This window comes from Catharus ustulatus, chromosome 21 (genome assembly GCF_009819885.2).
Source record: "Catharus ustulatus isolate bCatUst1 chromosome 21, bCatUst1.pri.v2, whole genome shotgun sequence".
NCBI lineage: Eukaryota > Metazoa > Chordata > Aves > Passeriformes > Turdidae > Catharus > Catharus ustulatus.
Window position 1 is genome coordinate 2,352,972 of NC_046241.1, and position 24,084 is coordinate 2,377,055.

The following is a 24,084-nucleotide window of genomic DNA, read 5'->3' on the forward strand; positions in this document are numbered from 1 at the left end:
AAAACTGGACCAGCCCCTCTTGGGGCCAGGCAGGTGCTGAGGGTTCCATTCCCTGGGGAATGTTGGGATAAGCTCAGGAGGCCTCTCTGGGACTGTTTTGCTGTAAAGACTCTGATAATTGGGCTAAGTTTTAAGCACAGAAGAACAAATTGAACAAGAAGGGCTTCAAAATTCCAAATATCCCTGTGCCTTTAATTCCCTTCCTTGCTCAAACAGTGCCTTTAGTATCAGTGAGAACCAGGATCCAGCTGTGATCATTTGCTCTGAAAGAGCAAAACTTACCCAAAATCTTTTGAGATACAGAGGGTTGGGTTTTCCATGTGTTCTTTGATTATTTAAAAAAAATCCAAATAGAAAAATCTATAAATTTTTAAATAGTAAGAAGTTACATGCAAAATACAGGAGACACTTTCTTAAATAAATTAAAATAATCTCCATTTGGGTAATTTTCTTATGGTAATTCCAGCCTTTGGTGCTGTCACAAATCTGCTCCACAATTCCAGCATGGGATATAATACATTTTTCATTCCTGGAGCAGAGGGAATTAAATACAGATCTGCCCTATTTCCTTAAGTAGATTTATCTAAAGCACACACTGAATTTGGCAATTAATTCATATGTACATAGGTGATGACACACAGCCAAGGGAATAATTGGGCAGGATTTTTCCAATAGTTTTAAGAGTTGTGGGGTGTTAAATTTTCAGATGAATCCTTAAATTGCAATGGGTGATGAAATCCAAACAAGTAGCTTGGGGTTTTCTGGTATTGCTGTTAATTGTTTATTTTTATTAGGATCCAGAGCTGCCAGGCCTTGCTTGGGTGTGACAAATTCCTTGTCAAGGCAAATTCTAGATTGGGAAATAAAGGGGAAAACAGTTCCATAAAATGGAAATGCTGAGTTTCTGCACCTGCCACTGATTTTTTTTTTCCAGATTTAAAACTCAGTTTCATTTCCCAGCCCAGTTCCTTTTCCTTTTCCTTTTCCCTTTTCCTTTTCCTTTTCCTTTTCCTTTTTTTTTTTCCTTTTCCTTTTCCTTTCCTTTCTTTTTTCCTTTTTTTTCCCCTTTTTTTCCTTTTCCCTCCCTGATGTTTTGGCTTGTTTTTTATCAAAAGTTTGGAGTTTAGGGTGAGATTTTGGTCTGGACCATTAGCCAGAGCATCTTCTGAATAGTGGAGCTTCAACACTTCAGGGGAAAGACATAATTTAAAGCAAATATAATGTAAATAAGACATAATTTGCCTGGGGTTTAGGAGAATTTAATGGTTCCACACATTTAATCCCAGTGTGTTCTTTGTTCAATCAAGCCACAGCAATCAGGCTTTAAACTTCCATTTTTTTATTCTGTTTTTAACCCTCTCACCCTGTTTTTCATTACTGAGCGTGGAATTATTTGATCACAATTCATAACTGAAATACCAAGCAGAGCCTGAGCTCTGCAGAGGGATCTGGTGCCCAAGGACAGCAAAACCACTTGAGACAGAAGGAATATTTCCTGGCATTTTCTGAGGATCAGGATGTGCAGAAAGCAAACCCCCAGATTTATATTCCTGGGACTAGGATGGGATGTACTGAAAACAATGAGAAAATTCCTCTTATTAGAGAAATAAGGAGCAGCATGAGGTGTGGCTGGGTGGAATCCTTCTGGCAGGGAAAGCTCCAGCAGAAAGCAGGAAAAACTTGGCTCCATTCAGAGCTTTGGCCTGGCTGAGCTTTGTGTCCCTTCAGAGCTGCACAGAACGAGGGGTTCAAGAATAATTTTGGAGATAATAACACTTCAAAAGTGTTTTCTGCACCTTGGTCCTGGTGTCTGTGATGCTCCAGAGCATTCCCAAGGGAGATCAGGAGGGAGATGGAGCTCAGAAGGATAAAAAAGCAGCTGAAGCACCCAAGCACCAACTCCAGGGTCACTGGCAAAACACATTTATTTAAAGCCCAGAGCTGAGTTCAGCTGAGAGAAAATTGTTTTAGCAACTCACAGAAATGAACCACTGGGCTTTGTGCACACCCAAAGTGAAATATGCCATTGTGTTTTCCAAGTGGAAAATGGAAATGTGGAGTTTATGAACCCTGAGTTCATGAACAGAAAATAGGATTTGAGTGGAAAGGTTTTGTTGCATTTTAACAACAAATTCCCTTTTATCTGAAACACAGAATTTCACAGCCACTCTGTAATGTGTGGTTATTTTTAACATTGAATTATTGTCTTTCCATAGGCTGCTTTCATTCATTATTTACTGCAGCAAAATTTTAAGGATTTCCATGAAGTGCAGCAGCGATTTTAAAGGTTGTGGGAACAAAATCTTGAATCATTAAGGAGCACCCTAAAATTAGCATCTGACTAAAACCACATTTCCCTTTCTTGAATAAACCACACAGCAGTTGCAGTTTTTATTTATACCAATATTAGTCATTGATTCATTAATATGAATTTTATTTGGTTCTCCAGGAATTGTGGGGTTTTCTTTCCAGCCACAGGCAGGAGTTGTTTGTTGGTGTCTCAATCCAAGGAAAACCAAGTGCAGCTGGTACCAGCAGTGGTATCAACATTTCCAGCCTGGGGGATCTGGGCATGGAGCAGAGCCTTCCAAGAGTTCCAAATATTCCTGAAAATAGGATGAGGAATAAAGCAGTGAATTAGCAGCAGTGTTTGTAGGATGTCAGCAAGTCAGGAGTGATTCACTGGGCAATTTCCTGATGGCTTCAGGAGGGTTTGCAGCCAGCAGTGAGCAGGTTCAGATAAAGAATTTGCTTTATGTTTTTTTTGTGGAGTAAATATTTGTTATCACAAATCCTCTTTTTGATCAGTTTAGACAGGTCCTGCCCTGCTCATGCTGTAGCTGGGCTGTGCCTGCCCTGATCTGTGCAGAATTCCCTGCCCCAAACGAGGGGTGAAGCAGAGGAAATCATTTTTGTCCTGTTGATGTTTTTCCATCTTCTCTAAACCCCTCCTTGCTGCATCTCCCCTGGGCAGGCAGCTGGGCTGAAGCCCTGCTTTGTTTTAAGGGGTGCCAGAAATCAGCTCCCAGGCTGTCCCCATGCCCAGAGAGCACCAGGGCAGGAGGAGCTGCCACCAATCCCGAGCTCAGTGGCTCTGGGGACCTGGAGAGAGCTTGGAGAAATCCAGCTGGAGCAGCAGCTGACACTTCTGCTGCTGCTCTGGAATTCCCAGTGCTGTCCCCACAGGATCCATCCTGCTCAGGAGCTTTGTCCCCATTGCCACAGCAGCCCCTGTGCCCTGGCTGTGGCTTCTGAGTGGTGTTTTTGGGATGACAAGATTTGGGATGCTCCTCACTGCTCTGGAGATGGAATTGAGCTCACATGTGCTGCATTTTCCTGATCAGGTTTTTACTGTGCTTCATAAATATCCTGATTTGTCTTTTAAAAATTTTTTTTGGAGTGTTTTCCCTGTGGGAAGAGGAATTGCCTCTGCAGCTCCTTTCTGGAGCTGTTGGAGCTCAGAGCTCTGTGGCTTTGTGCCGGGGTTTTGGCACTCACCTCCGTGACTCGTGTCAGCGTTAGGGATCAGCTGATTTGCAGTGCTGGGAAAGTGAGGTTGGAATGTCAGTGCCTGTTTTATCCAGGGATCTGAGCAGAGCTGGGGTGATGTGTGCACTGCCTGCTTCCTGCAGCTTCTCAGGGGTGCAGTTCCCTGGCAGCACCTCTCGCTCAGCCCTGAGTGATGGGCAGTGGGAACGGCTCAGAGATCATTTCAAAGCTGATTTATGTCCTTGGTGGAACTGAAACATGAGTGCAAAACCCCTCCTGCAGTGACACAGCTCGAGGATCAGCCCTGAATCCCAACCTTCCTCCTCACCACATCCAGCCTGAGTGGATTTTCTTTCCCTCTTGCCTGGGATGGGCTCAGCAGGGGCAGTGAGGCACAGGCTGTGTCCATGGTGATTTTCCTGGTGATTTTCTTTGTGTTTTGCTTTGGGGAATCGCTGCAGGGACACTGAGGTTCCAGCCCTGCTGGTTCCTGTCCCATGGCAATGGAGCACAGGATGGAGCAGGGGCTGCTTGTGCTTCTCCCTCTGCTCTGGGCTGTAGATAAACTGGAAGTTTCAGCACTAAAACACTTTTCTAATGAATCATTAAGGCTGATGATCAGCTGTCCAAAGCAGAGGACAGAGGCTGGTCCCTACCCCAGGGCTTTCATTAGAGTGAGGAATATTCCCTAAGCACAGAGGAGTTTGTGGCAGCACTCAGGGAGCTCAGCCAGGCACAGAAAATCCCTGAGCTTTCCCTGAGCCTGGCTTTGAAGAGATTTGTAGCCCAGTTTTAGCAGAGCTCATACCTGGAGTGTGGCAGAGCAAGGCACCCAGCTGTGCCAGAGGATGTGAGGGACACCTTGGGATGCCCATCCCAGGCAGCTCCACCTCTGCTGCCTGTGCAGAGCTTTTCCTGTGCCTTCCCATGGGAAACCCTGGCACAGGGCAGCAGGGCTGGGCAGTCACAGGCTCTGCATGTTCCTCATTCCTTCCCAAACCAAGGAAAGCTGCTGATGAGTGAGAGTATTTTAATTTTTTCATAATTTTGAACTAAAGAAAGTGGTGAGTGCCCACTGTGATGGGGCTGTTCATCCTTGTGCCAGCCTGGAGGGGCTCTCCCTCAGGAGGAGCCTGTGCTCCCTTCAGTGTGGGATTTGGGGGCTCTAGGCCATGTCTCCAGGACCTTCTGGCATTATTTACATTTAGAACTGTGATTTTTATCACTTGTTCTGCCGTGATGCAAATGGGGAATTTGGCTGAAAAATGAGTCCAGAACTTAGCAACAGGGTGTAGATATTGAATTTTGGTGATCAGCTCTGATTTTGGGATTAAATGAGGTTTCTCCACATCTGCCTGGGTGCTCTCATGAGGGCTTTTAGTGAATTTTTGCCTCTGTAGCAGCACCAGGCTGCAGCAGCCTCGGTAAAGAAACAATTCCCCAGCAGAGGCCAGCGACACAAAACCCTTGTGACAGCTCCCACTGTGCCACATGAGCGTGGCTGGACGTCACCTCCCGGGGTCTGTGCACGGTGACAGAGCCAGGCAGTCACAGTCAGCACCAGGACACGCAGAAGCTGCTTTTTTCCACTGCCAGGGGAGCCCAGAACATGTGTAAGGAGGTTGTGTTTGCCTCCCATGTGGGCTCTGCTCCCTCCAGCTGCACAGCTCAGGCTGAAGTGTGGGGAATGGAGAAGTCAGAGCAGGCTGGGAGGAGGAAAATGCTTTTCCTGGTTTGCTAGAAAAAGTTTCATTAAGGAAAAATGAGTGCTGAGCCTCCAGGAGGTTACATCCAGAACTCACCCTGGCAGCCAGTGAAAACCAGAGTTTGATTGGTAGTTTTTAGGGGGAAAAGAAAGTCTTCCCTTCACAACCTTCAAACCCTGGTTGGGTTTGTGGTCACTTTGAATGATGAGAACCCAAATGCTGTGCTGAAAAGTCCAAGCATTCAGGCCATGTCAGAGGAGGTGTCCTCGTCACAAGAGGTGACAGAGGTGTTCCCATCTCATCTTCATCTTGGGACACTGAGATGGGGAAGGGTCTGGAGGGGCCCATGAGGAGCAGCTGAGGGCACTGGGATGGCTCAGCTGGAGCACACTGGGGGCACTGGGATGGCTCAGCTGGAGCACACTGGGGGCACTGGGATGGTTCAGCTGGAGCACACTGGGGGCACTGGGATGGCTCAGCTGGAGCACACTCAGGGCACTGGGATGGCTCAGCTGGAGCACACTGGGGGCACTGGGATGGCTCAGCTGGAGCACACTGGGGGCACTGGGATGGCTCAGCTGGAGCACACTCAGGGCACTGGGATGGCTCAGCTGGAGCACACTCAGGGCAGAGCTCCCCGGGGGCTGCAGCTCCTCCCCAGGGGCAGCTCCGGGCTCTGCTCTGGGCCAGGGACAGGAGCCAGGGAACAGCTGGAGCTGGGCCAGGGCAGGCTCAGGTGGAGCTCAGGGAAAGGTTCTTCCCCCAGAGGGTGCTGGCACTGCCCAGGCTCCCCAGGGAATGGGCACGGCCCCGAGGCTGCCAGAGCTCCAGGAGCGTTTGGACAGCGCTGCCAGGGATGGACAGGCTGGGATTGTTGGGCTGGGGTTGGACAGGGCCAAGGGCAGGACTGGGTGATCCCTTCCAGCTCAGGATCTTTGATGTTTCTGTGTGACTCTCCCTCTCTCTGGGCTCTTTTCCTGGTGTACAGGACAGTTTTCCATGCTCCAGTGATGTGTGGGCTGGCTGGTCCCTGCTCACCTGGAAGGATGCTGTGGGTCTAGAGCAGTTTTAGACCTGTTCCATGAGCAGCAGGGCAGCAGAGCTGGAAAACAACCCCTGGGGCTGGCTGGAAGGGGAAGGGGCTGGTGGCAGGCTCGGATCCTCAGGGACAGGTTTCATTTTCCCTGCTCCTCCTGCTGATCTAACTTCTCTTGCTCACCGCTAATTTCCTCATCCAGGTATTTCCAGGTGGGGAGAAAAGTGCTGCTAATTTTGGGGAGCTTTGTGGGCTGTTCCAAAGCTCTGGCTGGGGTGTGTGATTTTTGTGTGCTGACGTTTTAATCCTCCAGACTATTCCCGAGGCTTCCACATTTCCGAAATTGCAGAATAACTCCTTTCCAGAGGGCTGATCTCATAGTGTGTGGGCAAACTAACACGGATGATCCCGCTGGCTTTCCCTGCTCATGTTCTCTCTCCATCCCTCTTACTCCTTTGGTTCGACCCTCTAATTCCCCACCTCAGCTGAAAATTCCCTTTTTTTTTTGGTCGGTATTTAGGGAATTACAGCAAAGTCAGGTGCTGACTTCTCCCATTTCTCCCACCTTAGCAAGCAGCAGAATTCCTCCAAATCCAAGTCGGTTTGGGAGCAGAGGACGAGCCAGATCCGGATGCACAACTTCCGAGCCAGCTGCGAGGCGCTGTACAACGAGCTGGACCCCGAGGAGCGGGTCCGCTACGCCACCACCCTGCACATCCGGCCCGACATGAAAACACACCTGGACCGGCCGCTGGTGGTGGAGCCCCGCGGCGAGGCCAGGAACAACATCAGCAAGCTGAGCCCCGGGGACGTGCAGGAGGTGCCCGAGCACCCCAAAGCCACCCCCGGCGATGGGGCAGAAGCGCCGCGGAAGCACCACCGGCACCGCGACAAGGACAGGCTGGGCGAGCAGGAGAAGGGAGACGTGGCCAAGGAGGAGAGCGGCGACACCGGCGCGGCCACCAAGGAGGAGAGGCACAGGCAGCACCGCAGCCGCAGCAAGGAGGTGGAGGGCGGCAGCAAGGAGGGGAAGAGCGAGCGGAGCAGGGGGCAGGAAGGGGGCAAGCGGCACCACCGGCGGGGCTCGGTGGAGGAGGGGGACAAGGAGCACCGCAGGCACCGCAGCCACCGGCACTCGGAGCGGCCGCCCAAGGACGGCAATGGCACCGCCAACGGGGCCCGCGGCGAGCGGCGCTCCCGGCACCGCGCCGGGCCCCGCAGCGCCAGGGACGAGCCCGGCACCAAGGGCGACAGCGGCGAGGAGCCACACCGCCGGCACCGCCTCCGCAACCGGGCCATGGCCACCTGCGAGTCCGTGGACAAGGACGGCGACAAGGAGGGCGAGGCTGGCGACAAGGAGCACCGCAATCACCAGCCCAAGTGAGTGGGAGAGGCAGGCGGCACACGAAATGCTTCAGAAGGCCAATATGTGTTTATCACAACAATACACCGTGGTTATACCCTTTACACAGTTCACATTTTCATCGCTGGTCACAATTAGTCAACATCACAATCACTGGCAGAAAGTTTTCCCACCACTATTCTTCCCAGGACCTTTCCGAAATTACTTTCCACAGCTGTGGGGTATTTTTCCTGGTTATCTTCTTTTGCTCCCTCTCCTCTTGGTGTCCATGCCAGCAGCCTTGGTCAGACAATACTTCTCAAGGCGTTATTAACCCTCTCTAACCCACAGACCAGCTACTATAAGTGAGTTTACATTTTCACCATTGGTCACAATTAGTCAACGTAACAATCACTGGCAGAAAGTTTTCCCAACTCTATTCTTCCCAGGACCTTTCCGAAATTACTTTCCACATCTGTGGAGTATTTTTCCTGGTTATCTTCTTTTGCTCCACAGCTGTGGGGTATTTTTCCTGTTTATATTCTTTTTCTCCTTCTCATGGTGTCCATGCCAGCAGCCTTGGTCAAAGAATACTTCTCAAGGCTTTATTAACCCTGTCTAACCCACAGACCAGCTACTATAAGTGAGTGCTGCCAGACCCTGCCCGGGTGAGCTCGGGGCTCACAAAGTCCCAGATGTGTTTCAGAAAATCCCTTCTCAGCCCCCACATGGCATTCCCTGCTGTCCCTGTCCCCACACCAGCTCCCAGCACAACCTGCAGTTCTCTCTTGCCTCAATCAGCAGTGACAGAGGCTCCCAAAGACGATTTTGGTTCATAAAACAGCTCAGGTTTAAGGCAGGAAATATCCTTGCTGTAAATACCAACAGGCCCTGTAGGACACCAAGTGGAGCAGAGAATTTCCCAGCTTCTGAAGGAAGCTCCTGAGGGACATATTTTTAAATTTCAGCCAGCCTTGCTTAGAGCCCTTTGGTTTTCATTTTTAATGGGGAGCCTTCAGCTGCACCACCAGTTGTTCCAGCACATGGCCTCTTCCATTAAGAGCAACGATGGCCCCCATTTGCTTTAATTCTTATGTAAGTCAAGTGAGAAAAACAGCCCTGGTGAAGCATTTGGAGTAGTTAATAAAGAAGGATAGATTGCCTTTTCAGCTTTATTAGTCTGATGGAAAAGAAATTGCACTGGGATTCTTTAGAACAGAGTTCATGTCACCGTGGAGAGCCGTGAGTGGCACTGAGATAATAATTTTCCTGTCTAAATTATCTTCCTTTCAGCTGAATTTCCAAACACTCTGCCTGCTGTTCAGTGTGCTCATGTGCACGGGCTCACTTTCCTCTTCACTGGAGCAGAGCTGCAGAGGGGAGCAGGAGCCATCTAGCTCTGACAGCCACGTTCCAGAACGGTTCCAAGCTGGGAAAGAGAATCAGCACATTTAAATAAGGCCTGGGGAGAGCATGAGGGAGCAGCATGTCAGGATTCATCCAGCAAATGCTCTGGGGAGTGGCTCATGGCACTGCTACATGCAAGGGCCACGTGGTCCTGGCTTGGGAGCATCATTAAAGTGACCCCAGGGATGTCCAGTGCCACAGCCCCCTCCTAATGCTGGGATTGGGGTTTGGCTTGGGAGATCTTGGACAAAAAGATCCCAAATTTTGCTGTCAGAGGTTGTCCTGCAAAGGATTTCCATGGAGGAAACAAGCCCAGCGTGAGGTGCAGTGCCAGGGATGTGTTCTCTCAGCCTTTCCCGGCCCATATTGAACAAATCCTGCTTTTTCCTAGGGAGAACCAGTGTGAGCTGGAGGCCAGTGGCAGTGGCAGTGGCCCTGGCAGTGTCCCTGTGCACACCCTGCCCAGCACTTACCTGCAGAAGGTGCCTGAGCAGCCGGAGGATGCTGACAACCAGAAGAATGTGACGAGGATGATTCAGCCCCCGCTGGACAAAACCACCACTGTGAACATCCCTGTCACCATCACTGCCCCTCCAGGGGACACCACTGTCATTCCAAGTGAGTGCCTCTGCCCCCTGCTTTTCCTGCTGAGGGCTTGGCAGGAAATGGAGATTTCCAAGGAGTGATGGGCGCTCTACTGGGCACTGCAGCCTCGAGAGAGGCAGGCAGGGAACCTGGAGATGTGGATCTGTAATTGTCACTCAAGGGTCCTGGGTGCCTGGTGGCTCTGGAAAACACCTGAGATTCCCTGGAGATGGCTCAGCCAGGCCACACCCTTTGTGTGGGGGAAGGAGCAGGGAGAAGCAGCACCCATGTGTGATCCTGCTGCTTTGGGATCCTGTGACATTCCAGAGCTTTTTACAGCACCACACTTGGAGCAGCTTCACCCTCCCTGTCCTTCTCCAGAGCTCTCAGCACAGATTTACAGATGGTCCCAAGATCCTTGTGCCCAGCCTGTTCCCACCACCTTGGGGCTGACCCCTGGCAGGGTGGGAACAGCCTGGAGAAGTCTGGAGAGCTGAGGAGAGTCCTGGTGTGAAATCCAAGAGGTCCACGTTAAACCTCAGGCTGTCAGGACTCTGCTTTCCAAGAGGCACAGCCAAGATCTGGCAGGGTCTCTGTGCTTTTTCACTTTGTTGTCAGCCACAAGATTTATCTTTTATTTTTTTATTTTTTTCCTTCTTCTTTCTCCTTTTTATTCCCCCCTCTTCAATGGTAATTTTCCTATATTGCAATGCTGACTTCCTGTCAATCACGATTTATCAGCTCTCCCTTTCCTGGCCATTTCCTCTGGATCTGGCTGGAGATCCAATAAGGAGCTTATTGAATATGTCACTCAAACACAATGAAATGTCATTTTCTTGCAAAATAAAATAAAAAGTAATAACAGCCCTGCACTGAACACATTCCAAAGGGTGGGATTGTTGGGCTTTAGGTCCTGGGAATTAATGGAAGAGCCTTTATACGTGTCTAAGAAGAGAATTTGCAGTATGAAATGTTACCCAGTTCATAGATGGGAAATTATCTTCAGTAATTTATCCTATAAACCCCCAGCAAGTGAAGTCAGGATGAGAACTGGAGAATTTCCAACCTTTGGGAGGGAGGTTGGGAACAATCTCAGAGAAAGAGATCCCAAAACCTGCTGCAGGATGGAGCTGCACACCTTTGCACAAACCGAGGTGCACGATGCAGGCACAGCTCTGGGGGTCCAAGAAGTCCTTCCCAGGTCTCTTTTCCTATTTCTGGGAAGCTCAGCAGTCTCAGCCCCAAGATTATTAAACCTCATCCATGAATCTGTTCTTTTATGTGTTCCAAAGCCAGTTGTGCTCCTGCTCCATGGGAGAAAACACTGAATTACGGGGCTGGACAGACTTCCTTTTTATTTACTTCCGAGACTCCCGAGCTGATCCCTCTCACTAAGAATTTCTGCTCCTTGGGGTGGGATTTGCAGCCCCAGTTTGGCAGCTCTGGGATCAATCAGCTCATGGTTTCATTTCCTGGCTGTTCCTGCTCCGTGGCTCGTCAGCAGTGGCGGGGCAGAGCTGCCTCAGTGCCGATAATGATGCAGTGATTGTTCATCCCGTGTAATCAGCACTTCCGAAGGCTGGCTGCTCTCCCAGCTGCACTGTTTGCCTTTCCAGCTGTTCCAGCCTGTCAATCCATTTTAACCCTCTCCTTTGTGTTCTCCCTGAATTTTCCAGTGAACAATGTGGAGTTTGAAAGCAAAACAGAGGAGAAGAAAGATGTGGATGACCTGACGAAAAACGGGCCCAAACCAATCCTGCCTTACAGCTCCATGTTCATCCTCAGCCCCACCAATCCGTAAGTTCCTCTGACACCTGCTGCTTCCAGGTGCTTCAAAGCAATGGCTGAGTGGGATTTTCATCTCTGAAAACACACTGGGATATGAAATAAAAGCTTATTTCTTTGGGCTAGATGCTGTTGTTCTGTGGGTTTTCCTGGGGTATAAATTATAAGGATGTGGAAAAGAAAATGCTTTAGGCAGACACTGCTGATGTAGATCCCAAAAAGTGGGAGTACAGGTTCAGTTGGGAAAAGGTTTTATCAGGAATAACAGGTTGAGGACTATTTGGATACCAGCAAATTGCTGCAGGTTCCTCAGCTGGATTCCTCTTCTTTCCATACTGTGAACTTTGAACTTCTGGGAAAACCTGAGTGTTTTTATTTGCCAAGGCTGGGAGTGCAGCCTGTGGGATCTGCTGGGATTGGGGCATTTTTTCCCCTTCAGGCAGCGCTGCCTCCTGGGCAGCTTTGGACTCAAAGCCTGGAAATTCTGAATCTGTTCCTCTGAGGGCTGCAGGACCAGCGGGGAGAGGGGCTGGAATTATTGTGACATGAAGGGCTGGGAGTCATTTTAAGTGTTTTAAGGGAGGGTGTTTGGACTTGTGGAGATCCCCTTGGAGCAGAGGTTTCTCTCTGGCTCAGATAAACTTGTTCATGTCAGAATTTCTCCCTGCCCAGATACCAAAGGTGAGCTCAGGCCCTTCTTTGGCAGCTGGATTGAAGAGAAGGATGAGTTCTCCTGCTGCTGCTGGGGACTGTGACATCCTGTGCAGTATGGAACAAAACAGGCTCTGAGTTCTCAGATTTGACACCCAAAAACCCCTGTGGTGGAAGCACCCCATCCTTGGGCAGGCTGAACAGCATCCCAGAATCCCTGAGCTGGGAGGGACCCACCAGGATCACTGATCTGGCTCCTGGCCCTGCTCAGAACCCCAACAGTGCCACCCTGGGCATCCCAGGTTGTCCAAATGCTGCTGGAGCTCTGGCAGCCTTGGGACCGGGACCTGGGGAGCCAAATCAGGTTTATGGAGTTAGGCCTCTGTCTGGATGGATAAGGAGGTGGTATTTCCCTAATATTTGGTCTTTTTGCTGTGAAGTGACCACCAAAAATGAGCTGGGAAAGATCTGCCAAGGCAGCATCACTGGGTGGGGAGTGAGAGGTGCTGAGCCCAGGGGCTCTGAGCTGAGGGCTGGGCTGGGCAGGCAGAGAAGCAGCAAAATTTCCTTGTTTCCCATGGCTGCTGCTTCTCTCTCCCCTCATCCCAGTTAGGACCTTCTGAGCCTCAGAGTCCAGGATCTTGGGGTTCTTTCAGCTCCCTCCAGCTTACACTCCCCCCAGAAAGAAAAGCTGTGCTGAAAAACCATTGGAAAAACAAAGTTCACTGGGAGAAAAAATGTGTTCCAAGCAAGCCAAGGGGGAGTAACAAGATAAAGCCCAAACTCCAGGAATGTCAGCAGCTTGTTTTTCCTCCTCTGGGCAAGGTGCAGAGCCAGCTGCATGCCCCCAGGTGTTCTGGCTGCTCCTCCAGAGAGCTTTTTTTGGGCTCAGAGCTGCTCCCCACTCCAGTGCTGCCATCTCCTTCCAAACCCTGCTGGGGATCCATGACCCGGGTGCTGCCAGAGGGGAAAGCAGTTCAGGGAAGCAGAAATAAATTCCCTTTTTTTCCCAAGTGCCACCACCCTCCCAGAGCACACAGGGCTGTGATTTCTCAAGCCCCTCTGGCAGTTCCCAAATGCTCCCACATCTCACTGCTGGTTATGAATGATGAGCAGCTAAAAATAGGGGCCTGTTAGTGCTTTGATGAATTGAGTTTGATGCAGGAATTGTGGCTACAAATGTTCCTGGAAACGTTGCCTTTCACTTCTGTGGCTTCTGGGAGCACGGAGATGATCATCTTCTCCTGGCAGATTGAAAACCACAGTTAAGGGGTCCACAAAAGCACTTTTCTCCAGGTTATTTTCTATCAAATTCGCTTCCTTGGTATTTGTAGCTCTTTTCCACTCTGAATCCATTAGCAAGCCAAAGAAAAGGAGTATGTAAGTAGATGTGAAAAATAGACTTTAATTCTCACTGTTCAGATATTTGCTCAAGAGAAAATGGGATAGAGGAGCTGAAATACATTCTTAGATAACAAAGTTGTTGGCGAGTTAAATCTATAATTTGATTCTTGGGCTAAGTCCTTTATTCAGCTGACAAATGTGGTGCAAATGCAGAGCTCTGTGTGCAGTTAAGGATTTGGGAATTGTGGTCAGAAGGAATTATTAGCTGCAATTTGTGAAGAGTTTTGGATTGCTTAGAAATGGGAGCATTTACCACTTTCCACAGACACAATTCATCAATAAAAAGATTAGGTGGAAGTAATCAAATCTATTCCTGTAAAGTATCTGTGCTGTAAAGTGTGAGTTGGAGTAAAGTGCAGGCAGAGAGAGACTGGTGGAGAGCCACAAATGCAGATTCAGCTGAGTATCAACATTTTAAAGGGATTAGTTGACATTAAAAAGATTTCAAACCTTGTTTTGAACTCCCAGGGCATGAACCTGGCAGTTCAGAGGGAGAAGGACGGGGGAGTGCCATAAACAGAATTTGTAGAATTGAGTGTGGATGCTTGAAAGCTCTCAGTGCTCTTGTGACAGATGGGTAGAGAGATAAATAGAGAAATAAATAGATAGGGAGATAAATAGATAAAGAGATGAATGGATGTTGTTGCTTTGCAGAGGGGGTAGAGAGAAGTGCAGAGATGTTGAACTCCCTTAATGTTAACTCCCAGAGATCTGCTGCAAACTGAAATTCAAGTCCTGTTTTTGAATTCTCTTCTCATATAATAAATGAATTAAATATATTTTTAATATTAATATAAATAAATATATAAGATATAAATCTATATAAAGATGTTGTGTTATATTGTGTTATGTGTTACGTTATTGTCTTAGTTTGGAGGACAGGTGTCTGCAAGAAAGGCAGGAGCTTCTCTTTGAAATGGAGAATGTAAACCCCCTCCCTCCAAATTATTATCATTTTGAAATCAAGGGGCTCTCAGGCAAAGATGTGGGAATTAGGAATAACAGTTCTTTACTAGGGAAATTAAAATAGAAATACAGAACTACAAAGAACAAACCCCAAACCCTGACACAGTCAGAGTACAACCTGACACCCGTCAGGCAGGGTGTTGGCAGCAGTCCCATCCCATGGTGGCTGCATCCTCCTGCAGTGACAGATGTGGCTCAGTTGGAGCAGTGCTCCTGTACAAGCTGCAGTTTCCCTCCGGAGCTCCAGTGGGGATGTGGAGAAATCCGGTTTTCCTCTGGAGTCCAGTGGAGAAAGGGGCTCCCTTAGTGTCCCAAAACCTCTGTTTTTATCTTGGTAAGAAATGTTGGGCTCTTCCCCCTGGCTGGAGCAACTCCCAATGGGATGCAGTAATTTTATCAGTCACACAGTGGGACTCAATGGCCATTAGCAGAAAATGACTGGCTGGAGGAAGGATGGGTTGTGAAAAGATAAAGAACAATGCCCTGCCTGGTTTCAATGGATGGCCCATCAGCAGAATATCTCCCATGGAGATCAGGATCACTGCCCCCACCCTCAGCAGATGGTGATAGAACAGATACCTTTTATCACACTCTATTGTAACCCAAGACAGTTATGTTATGTGTATGTTATGTGTTATGTTATATTTGATGTGGTATGATGTGATGTGATATGAGTAATTCTTGCAGCAGGAATGCCAGAGATGCTGCTCCTGCTGGCTTTGTGGAAGCTTTGCCCCCTCCCTGAGCCCTCCCTGTGCTCGTGTCCCCGCAGGATCCGGCGCCTGTTCCATTACATCGTCAACCTGCGCTACTTTGAGATGGTGATCCTGATCGTCATCGCCCTCAGCAGCATCGCCCTGGCTGCAGAGGACCCTGTGCAAGCTGAGTCTCCCAGGAATGATGTGAGTGCCACCCAGAGCTGCCACAATTTGGGGTTTTCCCCTCCTGTCTCGGCAGGGTAGCGCACTGTGCTGGCAGGGCAGGGGCAGGGCTGCCTTTGGGAACGCTGCTGCCTTGGAAAGCTTTCCTCAAAGTTTTACCTGCTGAGACCTGGGCAGTCTCCCTTCTACCTGGCCAGGACATGTTTCCCTATAGCACATAAAAATATGGTAAGGTACATATGACTGTTCTGACTGTAGATATGAGCAGAAGCATTAAACAGATATTAAATTACTGTGATCCCCTATGTTTAAATAGTTAGGACATCCCTGCTGCTCTCCAAGAAAGAAAGAAAAAGAAAAAACCCCTTTGTTTCCAAAGATAAACTTTTGTTTAAACTATTATAGTCCTTGAAGTGTGTCTCATAAGTTGATATAGTTCTCAATAGTAGTTATAAAAAACGTGTCAGTTAAAGAATGTGTTTTTACATAGTAATCAAATTTCCATTCTCCTGGCCTGATCACTATAACATCAAAGCCACAACAAAACTGTTTCTTGTAGAAAAATCTCCATGGACAAAAAAAGGAAGTCTCCTCTCCCAAGTAAATTAGTGAACAACTATTTTTAAAATGGTAAACTGACTGAATTGTTTTCAGTGGGAAAAAAGTGTGTAAAGAAAAAAAAAAAAAGGTAGTCTAAAGTTTTATTCTAAACTTTTTTCTTATAATTTCTAGTAATGAAGTTTCTCTTTGTACCATTTAAAGTTAAGCCTATTTTACCTTCCTCCTAATCCTCTCTCACAACAAGAAAATTTCAAATTAGCAAACTAAAACCGCTACACATACTCCAATTATCTTTATTTCCCTATCAAAAATGCTCAAATTCCTGTCCCTTTCTCTGCTTCAGCCACATCTGAGTTGGAGAGCTTGGAGATCAGGGGTTGTGTGGCAAAGCTGGCAGCCCATTCTGCAGGGGGAAAGGCTGCTGGAGGAACTCCTGAGGGAAGGATGCTCAAACATTTCAGTTTGAAATCCCCCTTTTGCCTTGGGAAACCTGCCAGAAATGCAGGTGCAGTATGGCAAGGACTGGGAAAATGCTGCTTTAAATCAGATGATTCAGGTTTGTGCCTAAATTAGCTGAAACTCTCTCAGCAGCTGGTTTTTGTCCATCCCAGCACACAGACCATTGCTGGATTTGATATTTTACTCCTTGCTCCTGTGCAGGTTATTTCAGTGTGTGGCTTTCCCTAACACACATTTCCCTTTCCCACCTAGGCCCTGAAATACCTGGATTATATATTTACAGGAGTCTTCACCTTTGAGATGGTGATCAAGGTAAGAACTCCTCCAAGCAGAGATTCACCTCCTCTTTCAGATTTATTTGTGAGAAGCTGGAGAAGGGGGTGGGGCAGGACACAGGAGGGAAGGATGGGGAGCTCTACCTTGGGAACAGCTCTCACAATCAGAGGCAGCAGCTCTCCTGGCTTCCTTAATCTCATATTTTATGCAGGAAAATCAGGATATCTTTAGGAGCTGTAGCTGTTTAAGAGGATAAGAACTGGGAAGACAACAGGAGCTGCCAGACCTTCCTGAGACACTCCTGATTCTTCTCTTTTCCTTTGGCACTGAGCAGGAATATTAACAACAGCTGATTCTTGGTTTGGCACATTTCAAAAAGCTGAGAATTATCTTTTTACTGAGCAGGGTGACAGGTTTTGCCAGGGCTTCTAGAAACTTCCCAGAGAGCAATTCCATAAAGTGAGGATTCAGTGCTGGGGTAAGGCAGGAGCTGGGTTTTCCTGTCAGAGCAAGATGCAGAAGAGGTGCAGAGTAAAACCAGGGTTAATGCATGTGTGTACAAAAAATCCTAGGGAGCAGTGAGAGCTCTTGTTTCTACAGCTTTGGGTTGTGGTTTATTGATTTGAGCTTCATTTCTGGGAGAGTTTTCCTGCCTGTTACAGAGGAGCAGCTTGGCTGAGCATGTCAGCAATTTGTGTCCTTTGATCCAGAACCTTCTCCTGCCCTTTAGCAGGGTGCATTTGGGCCATGTTTTATTGAAACTCTTCCTTTTCCTGGGTTTTCTCTGCAGATGATTGACTTGGGGCTGCTGCTGCACCCTGGCTCCTATTTCCGTGACCTGTGGAATATTCTGGACTTCATTGTGGTCAGTGGGGCCTTGGTGGCCTTTGCCTTCTCGTAAGTTCATTTTCCTTGTCCCCCCAAACCCAGGGAAGAGGGGAGAGGGGGCAGAGCCCTGGCACAGGGACGCTGGCTGTGCAGTGCTTGTGGCTCCAATTCTCAGTGAAATGTTCAGTTCCTGCTCTTTGTAGGGAGGAAAGAATAAACCCAACGAAATTTGAGTGGTGGGATCTGGTGCAAATCCTGCCAGCTTTAGGCTGAGCCCATCTCTGCTCATCCAGACCCAGATTTCTGTGCCTCTCTGGCCAGGTTCTTTCCAGGAGCTCCCACACTTTGTGGCACTCCAGTGTCTCCAGTCAGGTTGTGACAATTGCTCTCATTTTGAAAAAAACAGTTCAAGAAATCAGCTGATAACTCTGTGAACTCTTGGCAAACCCTTATTTCCAAAGTTTGGATATTTCTGCTTCACAAACCTTTGCTATTTCTCTCCTTTTCTCTCCTCTCTCTGTATTTCCACCGAGTTTCACTGTTAGTGCTCCCTGCCTCAAACCCAGCTCTGTATTTATGCCTTTAAATAATACCCACCCTCTTCTTTCATGTCAGGGAGGATTTTGAGCAACGAACAATAGAGAGAATAGGAGAAATAACTTTAAAAAATAAGATTAGCTTCTCATTTGAGCCTTTTTTCTTGGAAACAACCAGAGGAAGAGCGATGCTGATCCTTCCAACCTTCAGGAGCCGAGCTGGAGAACGGAAAGAAATTTTCCACTCAGATTGTTGTTTGCAAATCCTTTCCTGAGAAACAATAGGAGAGACCTGGAAACAGGCAGCAGGACATGAGCAGTTTAATCCCCTGCTAAATTAGCCCCGAGCAATTAGGGGAATGTTCAGCAGCCCCCACTCAGGTTTGGAGACACGATGATTAGAGCAGAGGAAATTGTTTCGCTTGCTAATGAGAATTAGCAGCGTTTGGCTCGTTAATGAGAAAAGCATCCACCTTTGTCAGGGAGCCGTGGAGCGTGGCTGGGCTGCTTTAGGAATTTATTTAACACAGGTAAATCCCTGCTCCTCCCTCAATTCTGCACAAAAAAAAAGAAAGAAAGCACAAAATGTTGAAATGTTGCCTTTCTGGGAAAATGTTCTTGGTTTTCTGAGCTGTCAAAATCCCTGTCACATCGAGGCTGGGAGATTTGTGGTTTAGATCTGCTTTTCTTCAGTGCAAATGCTGAATACAAATAAACCCTCTGAGTTAAATTGACCAAAAAGTGGATGGGCAGGGTTGATGTTTTAGGTGTGATTTTTGGGGATATTGAGATCTGGGCAGTGCCTGATCCTTCACCAGTTTAGTTAGGTCCTGGAGAAAATCAAATCCAGCATAATGTTTTCTAAGGGATGCTGCCCTCCCCTCTTGAAACATTTTGTCCCTCGTTAAAAATCAGATTTTTGGAGGAGCTGACTGCTCTGTCCTAAGCAAAATTGTCTTGGTGAATGTCCTGCTAACCTAAAATTTAATACCCAAAACCAGGCTGCTTTTAAAGCTTGACTAGATGTGTGTGGAGTTTTATTTCCCTGCACATTAAATACCTTTCAGAACTAGATTGACTTAAGCCAGACTGAGTTAATAGAAAAATTAACTTTAAAAAGCCATGTAGCAACATCAGAATTTAACAAAGCTCCTCTGAATTGAAGAGAGGTAGAGATGTAAAATAATTACAAAAAACAACATAACCCAAAGTCTGGGGTTCCATGAGATTTTCCCTTTTCCATCAGGAATTCAAAGCCTGATGGGAGAAGGGGAATTTTGGGAGCCCTTCAGAGCAGCTCCCTGTGCTGTGAGAACAAACCTCAGGCTCTGCCTTTAAAACATCTTTTCTTTGAACACGATTTTCTTCTGAGGGAGATTTTCCTTGCTTGAGTTATGCATTAAAATGAATAATTTTTAATCTTTCTGAGGCTTTTCATGCTCAGGTTTTCTTCCATTGCTGATGTTGGGCCATGAATATCTAACAGCACCTCATCAGCCTTTAAATAAATTACTTCTACATCCCCTGCCTGAGCTTTATAATAGGTGCCCCAAGCTGCTTTTATTTTCCACTGGGAGTGAGTCTTGAGCAGGGTTTTACAGCCAGGGCTGCATAAACCCTGCCTAGTTCCTGTCTCCCAGATTAAAGTCAGACAAGCTTATTTGTGAGACTCGGGAAAATTTGAATTTCTTCTGTGATTTTTGTGCTTTCTGTAAGCCCTGCTCCCCATCCCTGTTCCTGTAGGCAACATCCAAGCCAGGGAATGCCTGCAGCCTGCCTGGAAAATCAGGTGTTCCCAGGAAAGGACTTTTCCCTCTTCCAGTTCTGAATCCTGACAGGGCACAGCTGTGACTTAGGCCCAGCTCCTGGTTTGGTTAAACCAGGTGGACACCCAGAGCCAGCTGAATGTTGATAATCACAAAAAGGAGCTTCTGGAGGCTCTCTATTGTTTAATCAGTTGGATTTTTCCAGCAAATCCCACATCCCTCAGTGTCACTGAAAATGGGATTTAATGCGGTGTCACCACTTGGTTTGCAAGAACTCAGCCCTGTCACGTGCAAGGTGGGATTTAATTCAGGCTTTGGCCTCCTCACTGTCCACTGAAGGTGGTGTGAACCAGGTTCTTGCTGAATTAACCCATCCCTAAAAACCTGGGAATAACAGAGCTCCCATCTGGAATATTGCAGCAGCCTGTGCTAATTTAAGCATTGGAGATGGTATCAGTCAAGTACAAGATTGATAAAATCCAGCTCTCAAAGCAGCTACGGGTTTTCTTTCTGTCTGCAGCTCTTTAGAAGCAGCTCTGTGGTTAGAAAAAATAAAAGATAAATTTCAAACAACACCCCTGGAGTGATGCTGGGAACAATATGATTATGATAATAATAAACTAATGTTTTCCATTTAGCAAAGCATTTCAAAGAGAAATCCCTTTCTTTTTCTGGAGATAAACATGCCACAAACATCCAGACACGTTTGAGCCCTTAGGGAAATGGGAGCACACAAAACCCGTGGAAACTCTCAGCCCCAGGTGCAAAATGTACTTGGGAGGAAGAGCAAAGATTTGGCCTGGAAAAATTTGGAATACAGGAGAGGTGGCTGAGATGCCCAGAATTTTGGGATCCTCTTGGAAAAAAAACCAAATAGTTGAGGTTGTGCCTCCCAAGGGGGAGAGCAGAGAGCTGTGCAGGTGTTTGTGGTGTGATCCAGCAGGGATGGGATTTCTGTCCCTTCCCTCCCCTGAGCAGTTGGTGGGAGCTGGGGCTGGGGGGTCTCTCTGATGTTTCTGTTTGTCATTGACTCTGCTCTTTCTTTGTCTTCTCCTCGCTGGAATCTCTCTCTAGGAGTTTCATGGGGTAATATGTTCTTCCTGTCTCTTGCTGCTCTGTTTTGCCTGTCCAACTTGTGTCCACACACTTTGCCACTGTGGAGACAACCCAGCCATGTTCCACCCATCACATCGACCCCCTGTCCCTTTACTGCTCATTATCCAGTGAAATGTATTATTTTTCCTCATCCATCCTGATTTTCCTTCAGCAGAGATAGGAACAGACTAGAAATCCAAGCCAGAGTCAAAAACCACATGGAGATAGATCTGTACCAAAAAGATTTGACTCAGTGGGCACTGATGGGTGAGGTACAATTCATGAAAATCTCAATAGCCAGGTTTAAAGAAGCAGTTTGAGTCTCTTTTAGAGGATTTCACCTCTGAACAGTCAATCTGGAAGCTCCAGGACTAATGCAGGACCCAGCTGGGATCGAGGCTCTGACCCTGGGGAAAGTCTCTGCCATGAAAGCAGAGCTCACGGAGCTTTTGCAGGGGTGATTTGTGAATAAGGACGTTCTGAAAATTGCATTTAACCCTGTGCAAGTGGCAGTTTTGCTGTCAGTGCAGGGGCAGGGTGGGAGGCAGAGCAGTGTCCTCTGTCCCCACATCCCAGGAGCTCCAGGGGGATCCTCCAAGCAAAAAGGATGCCAAGAAAAGCTTTTGATGTGGTCCAGGAAATTTGGCACTTGGTTCTTTCTTCTCTCTAGGAAATCAGAGGATTTAGGGCAGGAGGAAGGTGGCTTTGTGCTTGGGAGGGTGGGGTGACCTCATTTACTCTTCCAGGGAGGAATTCACTCTGCCAGGAGGATTCCAGGCAATCACAGAAGGCAGAGGCTCCACCTCACCCTGAATTTTTGATGCCCTGACTCTGAGAGGTCCATGTCACCTGAAATCAGAGCTGCTGGCAGCAGCAACAAGCAGCCTCCATTTGAAAGAACCACTAAATTTTTAAAGGTTCTTTCATTTATTAAAGGGAGAAAAGGCTCTGCAAAGCTCCTTTAAAATATCTTAATGTTTTAGATAAACAGGCAGCAAACTGACACAGAAAATAACAACAAAACAGCACTGGCCTAATGCACCCATCATTGATCTAATGCAATCTTTTTGGTGCTATTCTCTTTTTTTTCTTCTTTTTTATCTTCTTTTTTTTTGATTCTTTATTTTTGCTGTCTGCCATTATCCTCTGCTCCTCTTTAGCTCTTATTCAAGATTCAGCTCTCCTGAATGTTGCAGTTGTTATTCTGCAGTCAATTAAAACCTTGTCCTTCCATGGCAATTTGTTTTTGTCGTGAGGAATATCCAGGTCAGATGTGTGCTTGGCTACACCTTTTCACTAAATCCCAGCTCCATCTGGACCTTTTATTTTCTTGGACATCTGGCTTTGTATGAAAGCAGTGAAAAAACCCCAATATTGGCAGAGAGGGTTTTTAAAAACACCCAAACCCAGCCCTTAGGGTTTTATTTGACAGAAGAGTTGCAGAGAATCCTTTTAATTAAAATGCATTTTGCATCACTCTAGGTCAGAGCACCAGGAAAAGCTTTTCCTATAGCAGGGCCCTTACTGTGACAGGGAACGGGAGGTTTTTATTTTCCCCAGCATTCTCTATATGGCTCAGAGCATAAATCCCATTAAGATTTAATTGGCTCACGCTCTTTATTTGCTTAAGTGCCTGCATGGGAAAGAATCAGTCAGCTCCTCTTAGTGTCCTCTGGTGAGGCAGAAGGAATTGTGTGTGACTGGAGCTGTCTGCTCCACCTCTGAGCTCACTCATCCGCGCCTCTCCCGTCCAGGGAATGCAGCAGCGAGGGTTTGCTCTGCCCCACGTCTCTTTAACCTTCCTGGAAATGTTAATTCCACAGAAACTCTTGCTTCAGGCGTGGAGGGAGAGCAGAGCAGGGCAGTGTCTCTGTTCTGGCACAGGGCCTCGTTAGTGCAGTTGTTAATTGGAACAATAGCAGCGTGGAATGGGGAGCAGGGGAAGCACCATGGGAATGTTCTGGGGCTCTGAGTGAGCCCAGGAGGGCAGAGCTGAGCTTGGCTGGGCTGGGCTCTGCTGGGCTGGGCTCTGATGCACACAGCACAGGTGTGGCTGTGGTGGGGACAGAGCAGAGCTGAGCTTTGCTGGGCTGGGTCTGATGTGCACAGCACAGGTGTGGCTGTGGTGGGGACAGAGCAGAGCTGAGCTTTGCTGGGCTGGGCTGGGCTGGGCTCTGATGTGCACAGCACAGGTGTGGCTGTGGTGGGGACAGAGCAGAGCTGAGCTTTGCTGGGCTGGGCTCTGATGTGCACAGCACAGGTGTGGCTGTGGTGAGGACAGAGCAGAGCTGAGCTTTGCTGGGCTGGGCTGGGCTGGGCTGGGCTGGGTCTGATGTGCACAGCACAGGTGTGGCTGTGGTGGGGACAGAACAGAGCAGAGCTGAGCTTTGCTGAGCTGAGCTTTGCTGGGCTGGGCTCTGATGTGCACAGCACAGGCGTGGCTGTGGCTGGGACAGAGCAGAGCTGAGCTTTGCTGGGCTGGGTCTGATGTGCACAGCACAGGTGTGGCTGTGGTGGGGACAGAACAGAGCTGAGCTTTGCTGGGCTGGGTCTGATGTGCACAGCACAGGTGTGGTTGTGGTGACGACAGAGCAGAGCTGAGCTGAGCCTTGCTGGGCTGGGCTCTGATGAGCACAGCACAGGTGTGGCTGTGCCTGGGGACAGAGCAGAGCTGAGCTTTGCTGGGCTGGGCTCTGATGTGCACAGCACAGGTGTGGCTGTGGTGGGGACAGAGCTCTGGGCTCGGTGTCCCCGTGTCCCACCCCCCTGCCCTGTCCTGCTGCCACAGCCACATGGCCCAAAGAGTGTCCCCTTCCCTCCTCCCCAGTGCCACGCTTCCCTGGCTTTCCTCAGCAGCAGGGTAGGGGTTTGCTGGGCCTGGCAGAGCAGAGGAGCAGGGAGCAGAGGGGCCAGCTCAGGGGTGGGGTGGCCACCAGCCCTGGAACGGGTGGGATCTGCTGTGGCATCTCCTTGGCCATGACCCATTTCCCCTTTTGCTTCCCTGCTGCCATTCCCACCCTCCTGGAGAGGCTGAACAAGCTGTTCTGCTGGGAGTCACACTGGGGAGCTCCAGCTCAGCTGCTGGCTCTGGTGACACTCAGGTGACCATGGCAGGGACACAGCTGAAAGCAAATCTGCAAAGCCAAGCCTAGGCCAGACCTTCAGCTCTGCTAAAACCTGACAAGAAAGACACTAAAAGCTCTGCTGGCACTGCCTGATTCATCTAGAGTAGATTAAAGGCCTCTAATCAGAATCAAATATTATTTTAAAAAATATTTAATAGTTATTTTGTGGCTTTAAATTAGTCCTGT

At 48.2% G+C, this 24,084-nt stretch overlaps 1 protein-coding gene across 19 annotated transcripts in view; it reads left to right on the forward strand.

Annotated features, from left to right (window-relative positions):
* Positions 1-24,084, forward strand: part of CACNA1B (calcium voltage-gated channel subunit alpha1 B) — a 292,874-nt gene that overhangs the window by 204,805 nt on the left and 63,985 nt on the right. For 10 of the 19 annotated variants that reach the window (XM_033077555.2, XM_033077556.2, XM_033077554.2 and 7 more), the window contains 7 exons: positions 6,802-7,611; positions 9,372-9,598; positions 11,242-11,362; positions 15,144-15,273; positions 16,525-16,584; positions 17,339-17,445; positions 20,753-20,764. In XM_033077555.2, coding sequence (XP_032933446.1) covers positions 6,802-7,611; positions 9,372-9,598; positions 11,242-11,362; positions 15,144-15,273; positions 16,525-16,584; positions 17,339-17,445; positions 20,753-20,764 — 1,467 coding nt within the window. The remainder of the gene's footprint in view (positions 1-6,801; positions 7,612-9,371; positions 9,599-11,241; positions 11,363-15,143; positions 15,274-16,524; positions 16,585-17,338; positions 17,446-20,752; positions 20,765-24,084) is intronic. The other 9 variants (XM_033077560.2, XM_033077565.2, XM_033077567.2 and 6 more) reach the window with 1 other exon arrangement.